The 20,256-nt window shown below is 45.8% G+C and overlaps 1 protein-coding gene across 1 annotated transcript in view; it reads right to left on the bottom strand.

The window, feature by feature from the left end:
* Pitpnb (phosphatidylinositol transfer protein beta) overlaps positions 1-20,256 on the bottom strand; it is a 50,268-nt gene that overhangs the window by 16,222 nt on the left and 13,790 nt on the right. Inside the window, exons 5-8 of the mRNA XM_006984107.4 lie at positions 20,163-20,170; positions 19,446-19,520; positions 17,425-17,508; positions 1,349-1,426 (exon numbers count right to left, since the gene is read on the bottom strand). Of these exons, the coding sequence (XP_006984169.1) occupies positions 1,349-1,426; positions 17,425-17,508; positions 19,446-19,520; positions 20,163-20,170 (245 nt within the window). The remainder of the gene's footprint in view (positions 1-1,348; positions 1,427-17,424; positions 17,509-19,445; positions 19,521-20,162; positions 20,171-20,256) is intronic.

Raw genomic sequence — 20,256 nt, 5'->3', positions numbered from 1 at the left:
AAAAACATGAAGTAACTCTGTAGCAGCCCGGAAAACCATGAGTTCCTTCCCATGGGGGAAGCTCTGCATTCAAGCAGAACAGGCCCGTCAGGCAACAGGTGTGTGAAATCTACATCCAAACACCGGTAATTGGGTGAAAGAACTCAGTGTTTTGTCACAAGCCTTCTGTTTCTTTGTCCTCTGTAAAAGCACTGTGAGCCAGTCAGCCCCAGAGAGAGCAGTGCCACCTCAGCAGGGACACACCCTGGAGAGCCACCAGCCGGACCTGTGGGTGTCTCGAGGATGTAGCTACAAATCTGGAAAACCCTCAGAGTAGATTCAGACAATGCTCGTGCGACATTTACCACTTCCTGAGTGTTAATCTCTAGTTATGGTAATTAGGTTGGAAGAGTTTTGAACTCTACCCTGGAAACAAATGTGAAAATACGACAAATTATGATCCTTTCTTGCCTTTCTAAGATAGGGGCTCATTGTGTAGTCTTGACTGTCCTGGAACTTGACATAGACCAGGCTGGCCTTGAACTCACAAGAGATCTGCCTGCCTCTGCTTGAGTCCTGGGATTAAAGCCGTGAACCACCACACTCTTCAATGACTCATTTTACATAAAACAAGTCAGATCCCTCCTTTTAGTTGATGTGCAACAGTTTACAACAGAGTTTTAACAGCAGTTTAACAGGGCTGACCAGTGATCCTCTACAGCCAGCTCTGCACTGTTCCCTGAAGTTGTAACCAGCCTGTTAGAGCTTGGCTGCCAAGAAAATCCTGCTCAGGTCAGGTTTGAGTTTTTAATGTGCCTCCTGGTCTGTCAAACTAATCAGAATAACCGGGATTGCTTAAGGGATTCATTTAGTGTAGCACATTATACCACACGACTATGTTGGAACTGCTTTTCCTACTCCACGAATGGAGTGAGGAAGGTGTGCTCTACCTGCATACAAATACTCGCCATGAAGACTGCTCTGGTGTCCTGCTCTCCAGAACCGTCACTATCACAGAGGTCAGGAGACCCTGGGTGGAGCGAACTTGTTTAGAGCTGATGCCGACTAGACCCCACTACAAACCTTCCTTTAACATGATTTCTGTACCGTCCAGAGTCAGAAGACGCCACAGTCCCCAAAGCAAACCATTCACCTCTCCTCAGGTTCCTCAGCACAGCACGGCTCTGTTCTGTTTGCTAATGCGGCACACACAGGCCAGCTGCAAGTGGTTCTAAGTCCTCCCTGCAAATAAAACCCTCTGTGCAATTCTTATTTTTCATTTAAACACTACCGCCTCTGGTAAGACGTGGGACCTGTCAGCTGTCATGTTGCCAAGACTCCACTTGTCAGCAAGGTCGGCAGCCAATACCTTCCAGTTAGGTCCCAGGGGGCCTCTCTTGGTCTTGACTGACTGGAATAATGCAGGGTCTTCATCAGCTTTGTAGTCCTGTAAAGCAGAACAGAGTCGGAGATGAAGAAGAAAACCAGAAGCCATCCTTGAACCTTGCCAGACGGCTTTCTGCAGCGAGACCCTGTGCTTTGACACACAGGGGTGCCGTCCCCACACAGCACCTGCAGCTCGCATCCCATTTCTTTTTACACTTTTATCTCAACTATGTAATTAGGAGTGTTGAGTGATAGCAGCCCACCAAGACTAGCTGCTGGGCTGTTAAGTGTCTCATGGTTTTAGCCGACAACCATGCAGACACGCTGAAGAACTAAAGCATGCCCACCTCACTGTCTACAACGCCTGCCCGTGGTGACACTGGGCTGCTGCTGCTACCGTGAGCCACTACTGCACTGGAAACAGACCAGATGCCCTGCTCCTGGGCTTCCCTCCTCCCTTCCCAGCTGGATCTGTGTCCTCTAAGTCCCTCACTGTCATGAGAAGCAGGGACGGGTGACGGAGGATCTTCAGTGAGAGCAAGTCACAGATGACCCCAAAATCTACGATTCATGAACGTAAGCTGTTTCCCTCAGTGCATCCTGCCTGACAGACTGTACTTATCCAAAGTGCCTGTCCCTCTCCCCTCCTCCCTCCATCTCCCTCCATCCTCTCTCAACAGAAGTGAAGTTATTTTTGGAGTATGCAGAAATGACGGGAACTTCACTAGCTGTCACAATATAGGCCCAGGGTCAGTCTAAAGCCTGGAGACCGCGCTCCTTCCAGGCCAGCTTCTGGGGCCCCAAGGTGCCTCACAGCATTGGTGAAGGGCACAAACACTGCAGCAAGCACCCAGACAAGGCCCAGGGGAAACCCTGGCTAGAAACCGCAGTCTCTGAGTTAAGAGCCATTCAAACAGAGCATGCACAGAGCACACTCCAAAGTACAATACAAACTTTCCCAAAGCAAAGAAAGCACACTGGCAAGTGGCCATTGAGAAGTGACCAGTTAGCAAATGCATACATCATGCTAATAAGTCCTAGTCAGGGTTATAAATAAACCATGTGAAAAAGAAAAAGAGTGAGGATCAGGAAAGAAACTAAACTTTTAAGACGCATGCTTGGGTAAACATGACTGTGGACAGGAAGGCCATTTCAACACGGTCTCAGAAACTAGAGAAAGGGCTGAAATTACTAAACACGTGAACCTGTCTCAAAGATTTGAAATAGTTAACGTGGTATGGCCAGGACATGAGGCCAGTAGGCATTACTCAGGAAGGACGCACAGGGATGAGCTGCCCTGGGGGGACAGGACACCAGAACCAGAGTCACTTCATCTGTCTGGGCACAACAGCACTGACTTCAATCTCTGCCAGCCAGGATGAATCTGTAAATTCCATCCCACACCTGCATCATAAAAACGGGCATGCTTTCTCAGACCCAGGAAAGAAGCAACTGAACAGGTGATCCCAAAACTTGCATTCACAGAAGTAAGCTACCTAAACAACTCATATCTATATGTCTCCAGACCATTCTCTTCTCGAACAGAGGCTCAAAATTAAAGCCCACCTTTGCCCCAAATTAAAAAGCAACATTATATCAAACAACAACGTCCAGCACCATTCCCTCCATCAAAGGCCCCATGGAACAGCTACCACAGGATGACAAGGGCCAGAACATAGGGCTGGTTCCTAGCATCAGTCTAGTTGAAAGAGGCAGACAAGACAAGACAAGACAAGACAAAACAAAACAGGTACCCAAACCCCAAGAAGTATGTATTAACTACCAAAAGAGAAGAGAGAACATTCAGTCAGAATCAAAACCAAACAAAACCAGTTGAGAACACACCCCTTCCAAAAGACAAGTGGCCTTCATATTTAAAAGTAGAAAAAAACCAGGTAGTGGTGGAGCACACTTTTAATCCCAGCACTCGGGAGGCAGAGGCAGGAGGATCTCTGCAAGTTCGAGGCCAGCCTGGTTCCAGGACAGCCAAAGCTACAGAGAAACCCTGTCTCACAAAACAAAAACAAAAGTAGAAAGGCAGGCATACCATGTTTATAATATTTCAACAATTAAATTCTAATCATCAGTCTAATCCCCAAAAGGCTGGCCATGATTTGTCAGCCTATTCTCTGAGAGAGAACCCACCCCCCTTTTCTCTTATGGACTGGGGTGTGATGTGGCTATGGCCACACCAGCCACGTCTTTCTTTTCTTTTTACAAAACCTGAACTGTAAGGGAACTGAATAGTAAACACCACATTTCTGCACGTGGTAATAGGTTGTACCATTGTTTTATGTGACATTAACAATAAAGGTGCAGAAGGCTAATATGGATCAGAGCAGGGAGACAGACCTCGATTCTGGACGTAGTCAACTGTGAAAGCGAAGCGGGGAGCAGGATTTCAGGACTGAGTATGGAGAACTGTGGGGTGCTGTGAACGTTAAGCCTGCCCACACCCATGGGAAAAGTAAGTACACACACAATAAAGTGTACACAATCACCTCCAGGGTTGAAGGAATAAAACCAACGGCATTAAATACAGACAGTCCATACACCAGGGCCACGAAACTCACCAAGAAGCGAGAACTCGGTTTAAACTCTGACCACATCGATCATTTCCAGGTCTGCCACAAGAGACCAGCAAAGGTGTCAGCTAGAGAAGGGTCAGAATAGAGAGATAACCCGCTCTCTTCTAGCCCAGCTCCATGCCAGGCAGACACTTCACACTTCTACAGAACCCTTTTGCAGTAGATGCAGAAACGAGAGACTGAAAACCTTGTGAAAGTGCCACTCTAGATCTGACACTAATTCTGAAGGCACACCTGCGAGCCTTCATCATCAACGTGAGGGAGCCATGGCTGCTTTTCTAAAACGCATCATCAAGTTTACCGTCCATTGAGGAACTGAGGAACTGACATGGCTCCCTACACCTGGACTTCAACTACTCTTTAAAAGATTTGTTCATTTTATGTGTATGGGTGTTTTGCCTGTACATATATCTGTGTACCCCACATGCAAACATTGCCCTCAGAGGCTAGAAGGTGGCACTGGATCCCCTGAAACTGGAATTACAGAAGGCTGTGAACCACTATGTGGGTGATGGGAATTGAACCCTGGTCTTCTGGAAGAGCAGCCAGTGCTAATCTACTGAGCCATCTCTCCAGCCCCTACGGAACTCTTTGATCTCTGTCTGTCCTGACTCACATGACTGTATCACACAGGGCAGCTATAGGTGTCAGCAATCCCAGGAAGTAAACATTTAAAACACCAAGAAGCCAGTCCAAGTGGGTCTTCCTGAGGTGGAGACACAGAACGAAACCTTCCCCTCTTTGTTTTCTTCTCTGGAGTGCACAGCAGCAAACATTAAAGGCATTACACTGAAAACGTAATATAATCCAATTATCAACACTAGCATCTTAACTCTGACAGGTGAGGATAACGCACCTTGTCAAACCTAGACATTCTGCGTTAGCTAGCTTGAATCCGTAAATGTTTAATCAGTTGAATTAAGTAGCATAATATGAAAAGCCAGGAAGCGGATGTAGTTTTCACAACCTCAATTTTGTATTTTTACAATAAACATTAATTTCTTTTTTGAATAGCATCTTCTTGCTGAGTTTTATTGTTGGGTATCTGATTTGGTCTCTGGATACGAAAACTGGTCGATTTATATCCACATCACAATGAACAAATATATTCCTTCATGTATGACAGTTTCAGCATACAGAATGCAGCCTCAGCTACCAATTACAGCTGCAAATGAGCAGTAGTGTGGAATGAGACAGCCTGCTGGCTCTGTTAGTATTCTGTCTCCTCTGGGATCCCAGGGGGAAAGAGTGGCTCTGATGAAGAGAAGCCCCTGGCTCATGGTTTATTGTGCTCGCCACCAGCTGCAGACTTCTCATCTCATTAGTTCCTTTAGAATACTGTGGGTGAAGACAGCTGCAGTCTGCTTGAGTCTTCAGCTCCTGGGTATTCTGAAGGCTGAATCTGCTATGCACTTTCTGTAATCCTTGGGAAAAAAGGGCAAATTCACTAGGCCAAGGAAACACACTTAAAAAAAAAAAAGGTATTAAAATCAGGTTTAAATGGAGTGAAATCTTATTATGCTAAGGTGCATTGTGTTTAACATTTTTTGTGATATAATTTTAATTATCCAGACAATGCCGAGAGGCCTGGTCAGGATAAAGGCCTGGTGAAACCATCATTATCTAGCGAGGTGCACCTTCCAACAGTCCTTGCTCCTCCAGCAATAGTGCCCGAGTGACACAAAAGCACAGGGCGTGAGTCACACTCGCAATAGTGCTAAACAACGCTGTGTCACTGAGACTCTTATTTAAGTAAAAATGAAGGCGAATGGAGTCAAGATCCCCTTGGAGAACAAAACCAAGTATGATATGGTAAATAAGTGGATTAGTGTCTCCACATTGGAGTCACAGAACACAGTCATTAAATTCGTATAAGGAGCTGTTCTGCCCTGGAACAGGAAGGCGGCACCACCTCTCGGGTACACATCTGTTACTGACTGCCACTCTCAACAGAGACTCAACAGAAACCAGGTTCATTTTGAAGACAAAGAATATTAGTTTTATGAATCTTTTAGCATAGTGGCTGTCCCCCCCAAATGTAAGCATAAAACCTTTGCTGAGCCAACCTAAATATGTCCTTGAGCCCAGATTTAACTCATGATTATGAATGGGGAAGGGAGTAGGAGGTGAGTTTCTTGACAGCTTGTGGAAAATCAAGATGAGCCCCAGACACCAGAAACTGCTTAAAGTGCGCCTGGGTTAGCACAGGCGAGGGTAAGCAGAAACAGGAACAGCTACTCAAAAGCACCAGCCTTAGCAACCTCCCCTCCCACACACCTGCTCATAAAGACCAGGCCCAGCCCAGCCCACATAACCCGCTGCCCACAGGGAGTTTCACAAAGTAAACATTAGGATCCTGCAGCCCGCTATCAAATGTTCTACTTTAGCATGAGATGATTAATTAGGTGTCTATTCAAACAGCTCAGAGATAATCACTAAGTTTAAAATGCATGGGTACTACTGCTCAACTTAGCAAAGCTTAGGGGGAGGCTACACGAAATGTGAAGACAAGCATCAAGTACTCAGTCTATCAGCACCACTCCATCCCTTTTTAAATATTATGGCCCTTCGAAAAAAGAAAAGAAAAGGTCTCTAATCCCAAAGCTGACTGTATGCCTGGAGTTGACAAAGATGCAAGCCATACACTCCAGGTCGGCATGTTTAAAAAAGTGTTTGCATTGAATGTTACTATAGCAAATAACAGAGAAAGAAATAACATTTACTAACTTGTTTAAGAAACTGATTTCAACAGTTCTTTTCTGTTTTTAATTACATCTCCCCAGTGACTCCTCACCCTTGCAGGTTCCCACAGAGTACCATTAATACAGAATAAGTAAATCTCATTAATTCAGGTCCTACCACCTTGGAATTCATAATCACTGGCATAGGGGCCAGGCTGAAGTTTATCTTTGCATGATCTATGAAAAAAAGATTTGCTACACAAATTAATAGAGTAACAAGATCTCAGGAGGGCTGTTTAAACAGTTCAGAAGTGTTTTAGAGCAATTCAGAAACCTTCATTTGCATATAATTATTATGCTAATTACAAATCATTCTTATCTATTCATTAAAGCAGAGTCCCAAAGGACCACTAATTGTCAATAACTTGTTGGCCTAGTTTCTGTTACTGAATGTACCTCAGAGGAACAAAAGTGCATTAAAAATATTCTATAATGCAGCCCCTCCATGAATCATGCTTTCCAATGAATCCTAAAAACTGCATTTACAAACACCTGTATGGAGATCAAAGACATGTACATCAGAACGTGGTTGAGAAATGTGGACAGACTGTGCCAGTCTTTCTAATTCTACAGAGACCCTCCCAAAAGTCCTGGAGTGGCAAGATGACCCCAGATGGACTGTGGGTGTCCATCACAGCCTAGCCACCTATAGCCACTGGGGTAGGTCACTGCTGGCAGTGCTAGGTTAAAGAACCTCCAGGCCAGCGGCTTCCTCCTGCTTTCTAATGCTATCCTTTCCTTGCTGGAGGTCAATGCCATGTTTATGAGGGCAGACCCTCAAGAAATAATAAAGGTCAGAATTTCAGCTCTGGGAAAAAAGTTTACTACGAAATGTGGGACGTGACACACTGTATATCTGACAACAGAGAAAGGAAAACAAACCGTGCTCCCAAAGGAGACGTCAGTGAGGTGCACAGTGCAGATGCCTGGACTGACGGTGCCTGAAAAGACTACCTGTGGTCCCCTCCAGCCCTTCCCCCAAGGGGGCTGAGTTTACAGTTTTGGGCATGTTTTATGTACAGAATTGCCATGTTATTTATTATTATTATCATTATTATTATTATTTGATTTTCAAAACAAGGTTTCTCTGTGTAGTTTTGGTGCCTGTCCTGGATCTCGTTCTGTAGACCAGGCTGGCCTTGAACTCACAGTGGCTCTGCCTCCCAAGACGTGCGCCACCACTGCCTGGTTCTACTTATTATTTTAATATTGCCCTTACTATATGTTAATATATTTATTATACCCCTTAAAAATGAAGAGACTATGACCCTGGTATCATGGCACACACCTTTAACCTTCATACTTAGGAGGCAGAGACAGATGAATCTCTGAGTTGGATGCTAGCCTGGTCTTCACAGTGAGATGCTATCTCCAAAAAAAAAGGAAGAAAAAAGAAAGAAATAGCTGGGTGGTAGTGGTGTACGCCTTTAATCCCAGCATTCAGGAGGGAGGCACAGTTAGAGACCAGCCTGCTCTTAGAGTGAGTTCTAAGACAGCCAGGGCTACACAGTAAAACCCTGCCCTGAAAAACCAATATATATATATATAAACAACTCCTGAAAACACACCCAACAAAAATGAAGGCATTTGGGCTGGCAAAATGGATCAGCAGACCAAGATGCTTGCCCGTATAAGCTGATGGCCCAAGTGCAATCCCAGAACCTATGTAAAAGCAGAGGAGAAGAACTGACTCGGCAATGCTGTCCTGACATTCACATGTGCACCACGTGCCCCCACCCCAACATCTCCATATATGTATGTATATATTATATATATGTAATAATTATTTTAACGCAGGCATTTAAGACTCTAGATACCAATGATATAAGTTTTAACACATTATTAACATGCCAACATCAGTAAAGGTGCTCCTCAAACATTGATTTTAAAACCAAACTGCACCTGAAATGTTTGGCAGTTCCTCAACACTTCTGTTCCCTTCTAACTGACGGCGTATCGCAGAAGACACCACATCGGATGCATCAACTACATGGGGAAGGTCCTTTGCTGGGCTGGGTGTGCTCTACCTGCCCTGCAGCTCCTCGATCCAGAGTCCTGTGTGGTCTGTTGGCACTAAAATTACTAAAATCTATAAAGCCATTTCCTTTCCGTAAAAGCAGACTCCAGCAGCACACACCATCATTTGTGCTGGTGGTTTCACTTCTGGATGAGCGGGGCACCCCAGCAGTGCTCTCAGCCATGACCGTGGGGAGGGGAAGGGTGTTTCCTGCCTAAACATGGTACCCATGACCCCAGAGCAGGAATTAGGCTGCTGCCCTCAGTACTACACTCTAAAAACAGGACTGGAAGACCTCGGCTCCTGCTCAGCCTAGGGGACAGTCTCTAAGTATATCACAGTGCCGCCAGAATGACCACACCTTCAATCCCAGGACTGAGAGTCTGGGTCTACACAGCAAGTTCTGGGCCAGCCAGGGCTCCAGAGTAAGTCTCCACAAACAAACAAACAAACAATAAACAGAGTGACACTTCTCAAAAAGATTTTAACAGGGAACTGCTCAAAAACATTTTCTGGCTCTCAGAATTCTCCTCTCCCCAGCCCTCCCCACTATTTTTCTTCTAAGACCTAGTCAGTAGTGGGGTCCAGTCAGAAAGTCATTTTGTGAAGATGTTTTTACACACTGATTTTTAACAGAAATGTACACATGGAAAAAAGCAGTATGTTATTTCCCCACAAGAGGGCGCTGCTGCCAGCCACGTCTCCTAACACACCAGGCGCTCTCTAAGTCCATGCTGGAAGTACTTGACCATGTAAGGCAGCAGACTAAAGTGGGAAAATATTTTCACATTTATTTTTAATGGTAACCATGCTTACATTTATTTATATCCTCTTTGAAGATGGTGGGGCAGGGGGAGGGGGATTCCTTTACTACTCACCACAGAAAAAGATCCTGTCAAGGGCTTGCTTCACTGTGCAGCAAGTGGGATAAGTAAATGGAAAGTGTCTGTTTTTCAAGAACAAGTTTCAAGAACAAGCAAGACCAGCCACCTCAGACTGGAAGCTACTACACCCTGCACCCATCACACTGGCAGCTAGGTCATAAGCCTCCCACCTTCGTACGTGCATCATGAGCAGAGATCCTCGAAGTCGCTCATACGCATCAGTGATCAGCTACAAACTTTTAAGACGGAGCCAACTCCTGCAAGCTGTCCCCCCTCCCCCTCTCACACACACAGATGCAAATCGCAGCTTGTCCTGGCCATCAGGGTGCCACCCCCACTGGTTAACCTGGAACTTTGGGTGAGCTAACCCAGAAGAAAATGTCAGCTCAAAAGCTGACAAATAATAATGATCCCACATGGTTTGAATTACTATTTATTAATCTTTTCCAGCCAGATTCTACACTATTATATATCTAATTTTTAAGAGGGGGGAAACCCCTATACAGACTGTTTAGGAAATATATTCTTCTATCTCTTAAAGATTATGCAGTTTTGTTGTTGTTGTTGTTTGTTTCTCTAGAAGCAGTGCAGTTAAGTTAATGCTACCAAGACTATCCATCAAATACACAATGTGTAGACATGGTCTAACAGAACTCAGAATCTAAAGAAAAACAATGCCCAGGCCTTTCCAAAGAGCCTGCTTCTGAAAACCAGGGGAAGATGGACTAATGAACCAGGAACTGCTCCTCTGCCCTAAGTAAATTAACAGTGCTCTCTCCATCAGCTCTAGAAAGGAAAGCTGCCAGCCTGCCTTGGGGTAAATAAAGGTTAAGTAAAGATTGGGCCTTGACCTCCAACTGAGACTCTTCTTGTTCCGGATTCCTACTCACTGCAGTCTCTCACCTGTGTGCAGAACACACTTCCCACAAGTGAACAGGAGCTGTCACTGGGAAAGCCGAGCATTCTATGCCTCATGGGATTCTCCACAAGACTGTGAGGAGCGGTGAGCTCTGCACTTCAAGGGAGGGGGCCTGTGTCCTCCTACAAAGGACATGGTATCACTAAGAGGACCCCCAGGCTTGTTGCCAGACCCTGTGTGGAAAAAGCTGCTTAAGAAGTTTGTCTCCTGGAAAAAGATGTATGTGTACAGTGAGCTAGAGTCCAGGATCCTGGTCCAGGCAGTGGAGTAAGTACCAGGGCACAGTAGCATTCCAGGACCACACTGAGAGCTTGCAGGGGGAAGGCAGAAAGGAAGGAGCTCTGACACACAGGCAGGTGAGGAGGAAGGGCTCAAACGAGCAAACAGCACTGAGTAAAGCCCAGCAAACTTCAGCAGCCCCACTTACTGAGTAACCACAAGGACAGCTGTTCCAGCTCTGCAGAGGACCACTGTGGGAGGGCCCTGTGTGCACCCTTTCCTGTGACCCAGAAATAGGTTCCTCTTCCTGTCAAGGAATGCCATCTTCAGTGATCTATCACCATGTTCCTAAAACTGTGTCATTTTTGGTTTTGAAATGCCTCATGTGAAAAAAAGTACTTTGACCACAAATTAAAATACGACAGTTATACTGAAACACGAGGGGAAAAAATGTTGTGTATCACTATACTGAGCTATGTTTTTGTATTTTAAAATACAGTGTGTGAGTGTAAAAGCGTAGGTACTTGTATACCATACCACATGTGTGGGGAGCCAGAGAACAACTTGCAGGCAGTGGACATTTCCTTACACCATGTGCATCCTGGGGACTGAACTCAGGGTTGTCAGCAAGTCCCATTAGCTGCAAAGCCATCTCAATGCACTACAACACTGTTTCTAAACCTTATCTTTCCAGCAATCTAATACTTCTGAGTTACTAATACAGGCTTATTACTAACTTCTAGAAACCTATCCTGGAAGTTATAGTCACACAGCATGTACTGAGCCAGAACAGCTGACGAACTCTTTCTCATTTCACATAAATATCTTTAAATGTGGTTCCAATTTCTCTTTTTTAAAACTCATTTCTTTCAAATGACTTTCAAACTGAAGGTTTCTGCTGTGAGTGGTGTGCACACTTCAAGCTCATGAGCCTTCCTCTCCTGGGAAGTGACTTTTGTATACAAATCATGGAAAGCTACTTAGATGGAGTGCTGGGCATGATTAAAAGGGCCACATTCAGATTTCATACCTTAGGAAGCAAAGCAGAAGCAGATGTCAAGTGCTGCCTTTGTGTACGATCTGGACCCAAGCTGAGGCTATGCGTGAGCATCTCATCAGGGCAGTTAAAGAAGACCAAACATTCCGCTGTGGTTATGCACCAACAACAACCTTAGAAGGGGCAATCTTTAAACTGACATTTGGATGTTTACGCTGCACACATGACTCTTTACAATCCAATAAGACACTTTTTAACCTGAACAGAAACAGATCACAAACAGCAGCTCAGAGTCTTTGCCGAGCAGGCAGCACCGGGTACTTCCCATGGTGTAGGGTCTGGAAAGGGCTGCAGCAGCACTGTGCGCATTACTGCCTGCACGGTAAGACCAAGCCTTTCTGAGTCTCTCTTCCTTCTTTCTTTGTATCTTGTGTTTTTCTGAGATGAGGCTCTCAAACTCCTGAGCTCAAGCAACCCTCGTCCCTCAATCTCCTGACTTCCTCCTTTAAAAAATATCACCAGCAACAACACCAGCCAACGATGACAGGAAAAAAAAATCCAGCAAAGCACCACTGGCAAGTCCCCTCCACATGGGGACTCGCCTCTTTCTAGTGGTTGAAGGGCAAGTGAGCACAGTGCTGCCCAGGGGGTGTGAGCAGGAACACAGGGGCTGGGGTGTGAGCGGACAGAGGTGTTGTGACTGCTGGACTCCAGGGAGAGGGACCCTTCCTTGAAGGGTACAAACCCTTCCTGGCACTCCACTTCAATGCCTCTTTCTCTCAAAGAGGAAGTCAGTTTTGCAAGGTGGATACAATCTAATGAGCAAAAGAAACCGAGTGAGATACTTATACAGAAATATCAGACAGTCCACTGGTTTAAGAAATAATGTCTCTAAACCAAGTCTTACCGAAGTTTCCCAAAAGGTGCCAACAAAACGCCCCTGATAACCCACACACTGACATGCAGGTGGTTCCTATAGCGACTGTGCTGTGAGCCTAAGTCACACTGACAGACTTTCACAGCAAGCCTTCGCCTCTAGAGTTTTCAATTCTACGGACATGTTGAAGCACTCAGTCTAGTATGCAGGCACACCATGGGTCAAATCACAGTCCCTCCAATACATGGTAAAATACAGTTCTCCTAAGAATGAGCAAACACTAAGTCCACAAGAGTGAAATGTGAGCCACCTAGCAGCCCAGCAGAAGGGGAGCCCTCAGGCAAGCAGGAGTCACTATGGACTGAAATGTTGAGACCAAACCCATCTGCAGTGACAGAGAACTCCCACCAGATGGAGTGAAGAGACTCAAGCTTCCTTTCACGTTCTTGTTCTCAACTATTTTACGTTTGCCCTGATCGACAGGCCTTGGCTACCTATTTTCTCAAAATCACAAGTGCAACTGGTTTGTTTCTTATAAAGCAAACAGCAGGAAGAAAATAAATGAAAATAAACCGTTTAGTTTTGTTGTTAGGAGCGTGCTCTGAGCTGAAGAGATGGGTCTATAGTGAAATCGCTTGCAGCACAACCAGGAAGCTTTCAGACCCTAACACCAGGCAGCTGTGTGTCTCCCCCATGGTGACACACAGGCCTAGACCCGTAACCCCAGCATTGAGGGGTGCAGAGAGGAGAATCTCTGAGGCTTGCACAGTTCAAAACAAAACAACAAAAGCAAACCCACCAAGCTCTGGGTTCAGGTAGAGTTCTGGCCTCAAAAGAACACGGTGGGGAATTAAAGACGACATCTGATGCCCTCTGCTCTCCGTGTGTGCCCAGGAACTGTATACAAAGAACTGAAAAGCAGTTTCTAAGAAAGAGAGAAAGAGGGCCCAAGCAAGAATCAAGCTGGTTCACTCAATGTAAAGCAAAAACCCAGACTTAAAACTCTCATAGAGCAGGGGGTGGCGGTGGGGATGACCAACTAACTTCTCCAGGAATCTCAACTTGGAGAATCCCACTGCCTTCAGAAGGGCGCCTGAATTTCCTTTTTCCAAGCCACCACCAATACATTTATTTGCGGTACAGAGTTAACTCCTTGGCCACGACTCCACAGAGGTAGCCAGATCTGGCAGGGACTAAGGTGATAAAAATCTGTGAGTCACCTGACCCACATAGAGCGCTGGGACCATGAAGGTAGTAGAAGAGTTTTACTTCAGAACCACGAAGGCAGAACTATTCAAAAGTTCCACACAGGCCTAGACTCAAAGGTGCATCTTACAAAGCTGGGGTGAAGCCTGCTTCTAGGCTGCAAGGGCGAGCTGGGGCAGTGGTGACTCATCCCACCGGGGGCAGGACCCCATCCCATCTCACAATGTCTTACTGGCTCTCAATTCTATCACCATTCCATCTCCAAAGAAGCATTAAGAACTGGTGGCTGGCATGAAATGCACTCTAAGGACAGCCTTGTTTGTCCAGGGAGTCCTATTCTGCAGTTCCTCAGGGAACCTCTGACTCACTTCTAACCGATAAATGACTGCGAAGATGAAAAGTCACTGGGGTTACATTACCTGGTCACTGACTGGCCATAAGTAAGACTGTAATACAACTTATACAGCTAAAAAGGGCATCTCCAAATCTACTTCACATGTCTTCCTGCCCTGACTCTTACAGACACTCAGTGTATCAAAACCCTGCTCTCCTTTTTCAGATACTAGGGGAGCATATCAGACTGGCCCTTCCTCCTCACCCTCCTCGCCCCCCAGACTATTTAGGAAGGGCTCTCTATGGGACAGAGCACTCCTTCCATCCAGTAAGTGTAGCACTCTCTCTCACGTGTGCCTCCATGACTCTAGTCATCTCCTGAGTGACAGTGAACACTTAAACTGCAGTCTCCAGTCCTAGGTTTCAAGACTCGTCACACTACACTGGAGAGTCAGGTCAAAGGGCATGCACAGTGGTGATTCTGATACATCAGTTCTACGGATTCTCGCACTTGGCCATAGGTCAAATATAAGAATGTTTCCTGACAAATCCCACTGTCATCAAACTGATAACAGATGAATGTTTATTCCAGTAAAAAACTGTTGCTTGCACAGGCTCGTCTTAATGGTAGCTCCCCCTTTCTCTCCTGCTCTTCCCTACCATGCAATCACCACAGGCATAGTGTGGAAGCCTAAGGAACATGCCAACAGCAGGACTCCTCCCTGAGGTCCAATTTCTATGCAGAAAAGACAGACACATGAACCAAGACTGACATGAGAGAGCGATGCCGGCAGGAAACAGGTGTAATACATAGAATACATAGCCCTTCAACCACGGCAACCCTACCCATCTCTGCCTCCCTGGGCCTGAGTCCTTGGTGACCTTTTGTCCCCTGCAGCACTGTGGACCTCTACTACTTAGCGAGATCGTGGTACTGGGCTGGTCTTATCCAACTGCAAGGCACTCCCACTGACCTTGGGAAGCTACCCCACGGCGGAGCTGGCAGATGGGAAGCATGCAATGACATGCTGCCTGCTGTGACAACACTGCCTTTTAAAACTGCAAACACCTTCTTTTAAAAGATATTTTTTATGTATTTTTGTGTATGTGTGAGTATGTGTCAGTTTATGCGCACCAGCCACTCATGCAGGCCAAAGTGTATCCGATCCCCCTGGAAATGGAGTCAGACAGTTGTGAGCCACCTGACATGGCTGCTGGGAACTGAATCCAGGTCCTCTGTAAGAGCAGCAGCTCTCCAGTCCCTTAAGCTAGGTTCTCGTCATGTCAGGTCTGACATCCTACACGGTATCAGTTGCACTTTCACTATCAGGACTAAGAAAGCGCACAGACCAAAAGACCCACAGAACCACCTGTGCAGCCTTTGCAAATGCAGAGCAGAAGGCTGCCTTGGCCACACTCTCAGACACTGTCTACTTTTGTCCCAGGACAAGAGCAAAAACTCTTCATGCTCCCAGCAAAGCCGGGCATGTCCTATGCTCTACTGAACCACGAAGGTCCAGGTTTAGTTGATGCCACCATTCTATTCTGCCTGGCCAACACATCACTTCCAACACCAACGTATTAATGCTGTCCCCGGGGCACCCAACCCTGGCTTGCCACACTGCTCTCCCACCTTGTCTATGACCAGCTGTCCTGCTGACCAACTCCTCTCACCCCAGACACTTCTCTTCCTCTCACCATTCTTTCACACACCGTAACAATGGCTAAAAGACACCCCAACAAAAGAGCAGAGGCCATCTGAACGATCCTCACTTGAACTGACTGAAACAGCCTCCTTTACATAATTTCAAAGGTGGAAACAGCCTTGAAATGAGGTTAACTTCAAATCACAGTACAATTAAAAACAAACAAGGCAAACCCCAGGATCATCCCCACTATTCAGTGCCCACACATTCTGTCTAGCCTGGTCACTATCAATTTCAACCCCAGTGTTTCTGATCAAGTTTGGAGACCTGTTTTAGAAGGTTTAACTTTAAATTTCACAGTAAACCTGGACATTTTGTATTTATTTCTGTCCAGCTGAGCTGATAACACTGCTCATTTCAGAGACTATGCACTAAAAAGAGAAACGGTAGAGGACACTGAGCACCCTACCCTGTCCATGGTTGGAGCTCACTAGGTTTCCTAGTGGCTCTACCCAGCAGGACTTCATGGGAGGTTGATAGGACCATGGGCCTGGGTACCAGGTGACTGTAACTAGCAAGGGCTGGAGATCTTTTGTTCTACCCCTCGGCATTATTATAAATAGACCTCTGGAATAAAGTTCTGGGCTGGTGGATAAGGATTCAGACCCACTCGAGTCTATCCTGTGTTTTCTCTCTGTTTCTCTCCTCTTTATTTCTAACTAAGTGTCTTATCCCTCATTCCTCAAGAGTTCCTGGGGTAAATAAGTGTAGGGGCTGGTCCCCCACAGTCCATGGCAAACCAAACCAGGGAGGTACCACAAAGCAGGGGACGATCCTTGGCTATCCTAGCTATAAATGTGTACAGCTGCACCTGCAGATCAAGAGTTACCTGCATACTCTGTTTTATTTAAAGGCCTGAGTTAGTCTTTATCAACCTCATGAAACCGAAACAAACAAGGGTCTTTACCTGATGTGGGGAGAGGACACTGAGTCACAAGAGGCAGGTATAGATACTTACAATGAATAAAAATCAAAACAGCTAGCAAGATGGCTCAGTGGGTAGAGGGCCTTTGTCACCCAAGCCTGATGATTGAGTTTGACCCTGTAACAATTTATGTGTAGATGGAAGGAGAGAACCAACTCGTGAAAGTTGTCCTCTGACCTCTATGTGTGCTCTGCAATTGCATTAAACACACACATACAAAATTTAAAAAGCTTAGCAAACAAAATCATCAAAAAAGCATGCTAGCTGGTTTGATCATACACCAGATGTTTCTAACAAGACTAGCCTTAACTGAGCTAATGAAAACTTATGTAAGGAGGATTTCTGCTTTCTTACTCATACATAGGAAGTATAACAGATCTGTGTGACTTTAAAGCAGCAAACAGAATACTTTTGGAAATATTTCTTGAGCAAACACTGTCCAACATATGCAAGGTACCCTTCCCCTTCTTAAAGGGCCTGCCTACAGCTCAGAAAAGGACCCCTTTCTCTTCCTCCAGGGCCCCTGTTGCCTAGACCAGACCTGAGTGCCAGGATCATTTCAGTGTAGAAATGCAGACTATGTAAAGACAGAAAAGAACTTGGAGCTATGAAGGGGACACATCAAGATGCCATCAAATAGTACTCACTGCTGGTTCAACTTGACTTCGATCTGCAATGTCTATGTGGACAATTTCAACAGTTTTCCATGTGTTTGGATCTAAACCATGAACCTGTGAAAACAGAAAACTTTAGTGTGTTCTTTTTCAGGAAAGCATTCCATTTCCATATGTCATCTAAGCTTGAGTCCTTCAGGGTACAGTATGGGGATGACATTACTATTTCAGTAAGCAGCAGCTGGCCATCTTGAGATCTGGACAGCTTTTACTCTTTGTATCACTCCCCCAAAGAGGGGTGGATTTATGCATGAGAAATCCATCAGGGCTGTTTTATAGTAGTACTAAGAAGTGATTCTTGTAACAAAATGTATCTTGCCTGTTTAATGCAAATGATAGATAGAAGCACAGTGCTTGGAACCCTTAAATGCTATGCTAGCAAAGGTAACACGACAACCAGACTTCAACAAGCCGCTCTAGGGCTGGAGCAGTGGTTTTTAACACAGCCCCTCATGTTGTGGTGACCCTAACCACAAAATTATTTCACTGCCACTTCATAACTGTAATTTTGCTACTGTTATGAATTGTAATGTAAGTATCTGTGTTTTCTAATGGTCTTAGCAGAACCCTGTGAAAGGGTCTTTTGACCTCAAGGTGGTCAAAGGTTGAGAACCACCAGGCTAGAGAGATGGCTTAGTGATTAGGAGCACAAACTGCTCTTGCACAGGGTCAGAGTTCAGGTCCCAGCACCCATGCTGGCTGACTCACAACTGCCTATAACTCCAGTTGCAAAAGCCTTGGAAGTTTGTGACCTCCTCTGGCATATGCACTCATGTGCACCCACCCCACCAAAACTAAAAAAACATAAAACAATTAAAAACAAATGTTCTTTAAAAAAGAGAAGGCGCTGACTGTTCTACAGCCTGTTTTCAGTTTGTCAACTTCTTGACACTTGTTACTCAATTACTTCTCAATCCCTGGGAACTGTTTTAAAATAACAGGTAAGCCCATTTGAAAGCTAGAAATGGCAGGATAAAGTCACACAGAGTATAAAACATAATCGATACGTATCCCTTCATTCAGACCCTTTATTTTAGAGAACTTCTATGAAAAACATGATCAACTGACAAGCACACAAACTAAAATTTGAGTTCTATGAATGGGCACCAATAACGAAACAGCAGAGTAACAGAACAGTGTGACTAGAATTTAGCCCTCCACTAACTCACACTCTAGGATGAGAGCAGGAACCCTGAACGTGGGTGTGCACTGGAAGGCAGCCTGCTGGAGGCCTGAGCACACACACTCCTAATGACTTCTAGATGCTGTGCTCCAGAGCTACAGACGCTTCTGAGACCCATGGGGCCAAGGGTGTCAGGGCTTGCCAGATGCCTCCCCAGCTCCTGAGCAAGCCTTCCTGGCTATTTCCAGAGTCCTGGCAGGTATTCTTGAAGCTCAGGCATGAATGAACCTTAACATGCTTATCATAACGTAAGTCGGGAGCTTGGCAACAACATCTTTGCCAACAAGGACCTTCTCACTCCTGCCCTCTGCTCATCTCTCTGACATCAATCTGGGGCCCAGACAAGTGAAGTGGAAGCAGACATCAGAGTGATCGGCTCTGCTAAGGACTGCTCTGGTGAGCAGAGGAAAACCATCCCAAACCCCAGGTAAAAAGGGGATCCCACACCATCTGCGAGTGCTGTCACCCACGTCCTCCTTGTTGCAAGTAAGAGAGCTGCTGATAACAACAGTGATCTCACAAGAGTCCACTCAAGCAGCGAGGCAGGACTGATAGGGGAAGTCAATCTGCATCTGGCTGGCTCATCTCACCCCAATGACACAGCCGTGCTGCCAGGAGCTTGTTTAATCCAGGGTCATCAGGGCACTGAGGAGAGTGGACTACTTCCAGTAATTCCCATTCCCACAGCCTTCTTCACTCAAGCAGAGCTGGCACCACCCTGATGCTGCTGCTAATCAAGCCTTGGACACATGGACCAAGCCCTCCATGAAGCAGCTACACTCGGCCTTCTTAGTGCAGGGTGGAAACTTACATTTTCTAACGTTCCTAAGTCAGGTTTGTGCCATGTTTCGATTTTGATGAAGAAGTCATCTTTCATATATTCATTCTGCAGAGAACACAACAAGAAAGTGATGCCCCCTTCACAGTTCTCTGGGGTCTTTCCCCGCACAGCACCCCAGTGTGGATGGCTTTCCATTTTTCATTAGCTTTCCATTTTGTTTTAGATTTATTTTTATCTTATGTGTAGGAGTGTTTTGCCTACATCTATGTATGTGGCCACACATGTCTGGTACCTGCCAAAGTCAGCAGAGGGCATCAGATTCCCCGGAACTTGATTTATGGATGGTTGTGAGCCACCATGTGGGTGCTAGGAACCGAACGTGGGTCCTCTGGAAGAGCAGCCTGTGCTCTTTATAGCCAAGCTGAATCTCCAGCCCCAGCTCCCGGTTTTTAGAGGCTTGATGGGTACAGCAAAGATGCTTTTACGTAATTCAAGCACTCCCACTTGTGATGCAGCACAGGGCAGAGAAAAGGCCGTGAGGTCTGCTGAGCAATTCCGTCATTCAGAGCAAGCAGCAAAAGCAAAGCAGAACCAACCAGGAGTGTGAGGCAAGCCTGGGACGCGTCAGGTGGGGGCGGCAGGGGGAGGGTACGGGGCAGGCCATGAAGCAATGGAGCTTAAGCAAAAAGCGAGCAGCAGTTGGGAATCAGTAGGATGCAAAAACAAAGTTTAGTGTGTGCTACTCACCGTTACAACTGAGGCAGAGAGAAGAGGCGGGCAGCAAAACAGGAAAAACTTCAATTAGATGGAGTCAAAACAGCCCGTCCCCATATTTATGTCT

Source organism: Peromyscus maniculatus, chromosome 23, assembly GCF_049852395.1.
Source record: "Peromyscus maniculatus bairdii isolate BWxNUB_F1_BW_parent chromosome 23, HU_Pman_BW_mat_3.1, whole genome shotgun sequence".
NCBI lineage: Eukaryota > Metazoa > Chordata > Mammalia > Rodentia > Cricetidae > Peromyscus > Peromyscus maniculatus.
Note: the sequence above shows the minus strand (reverse complement) of the source record. Positions and strands in the feature narration are given on the sequence as shown.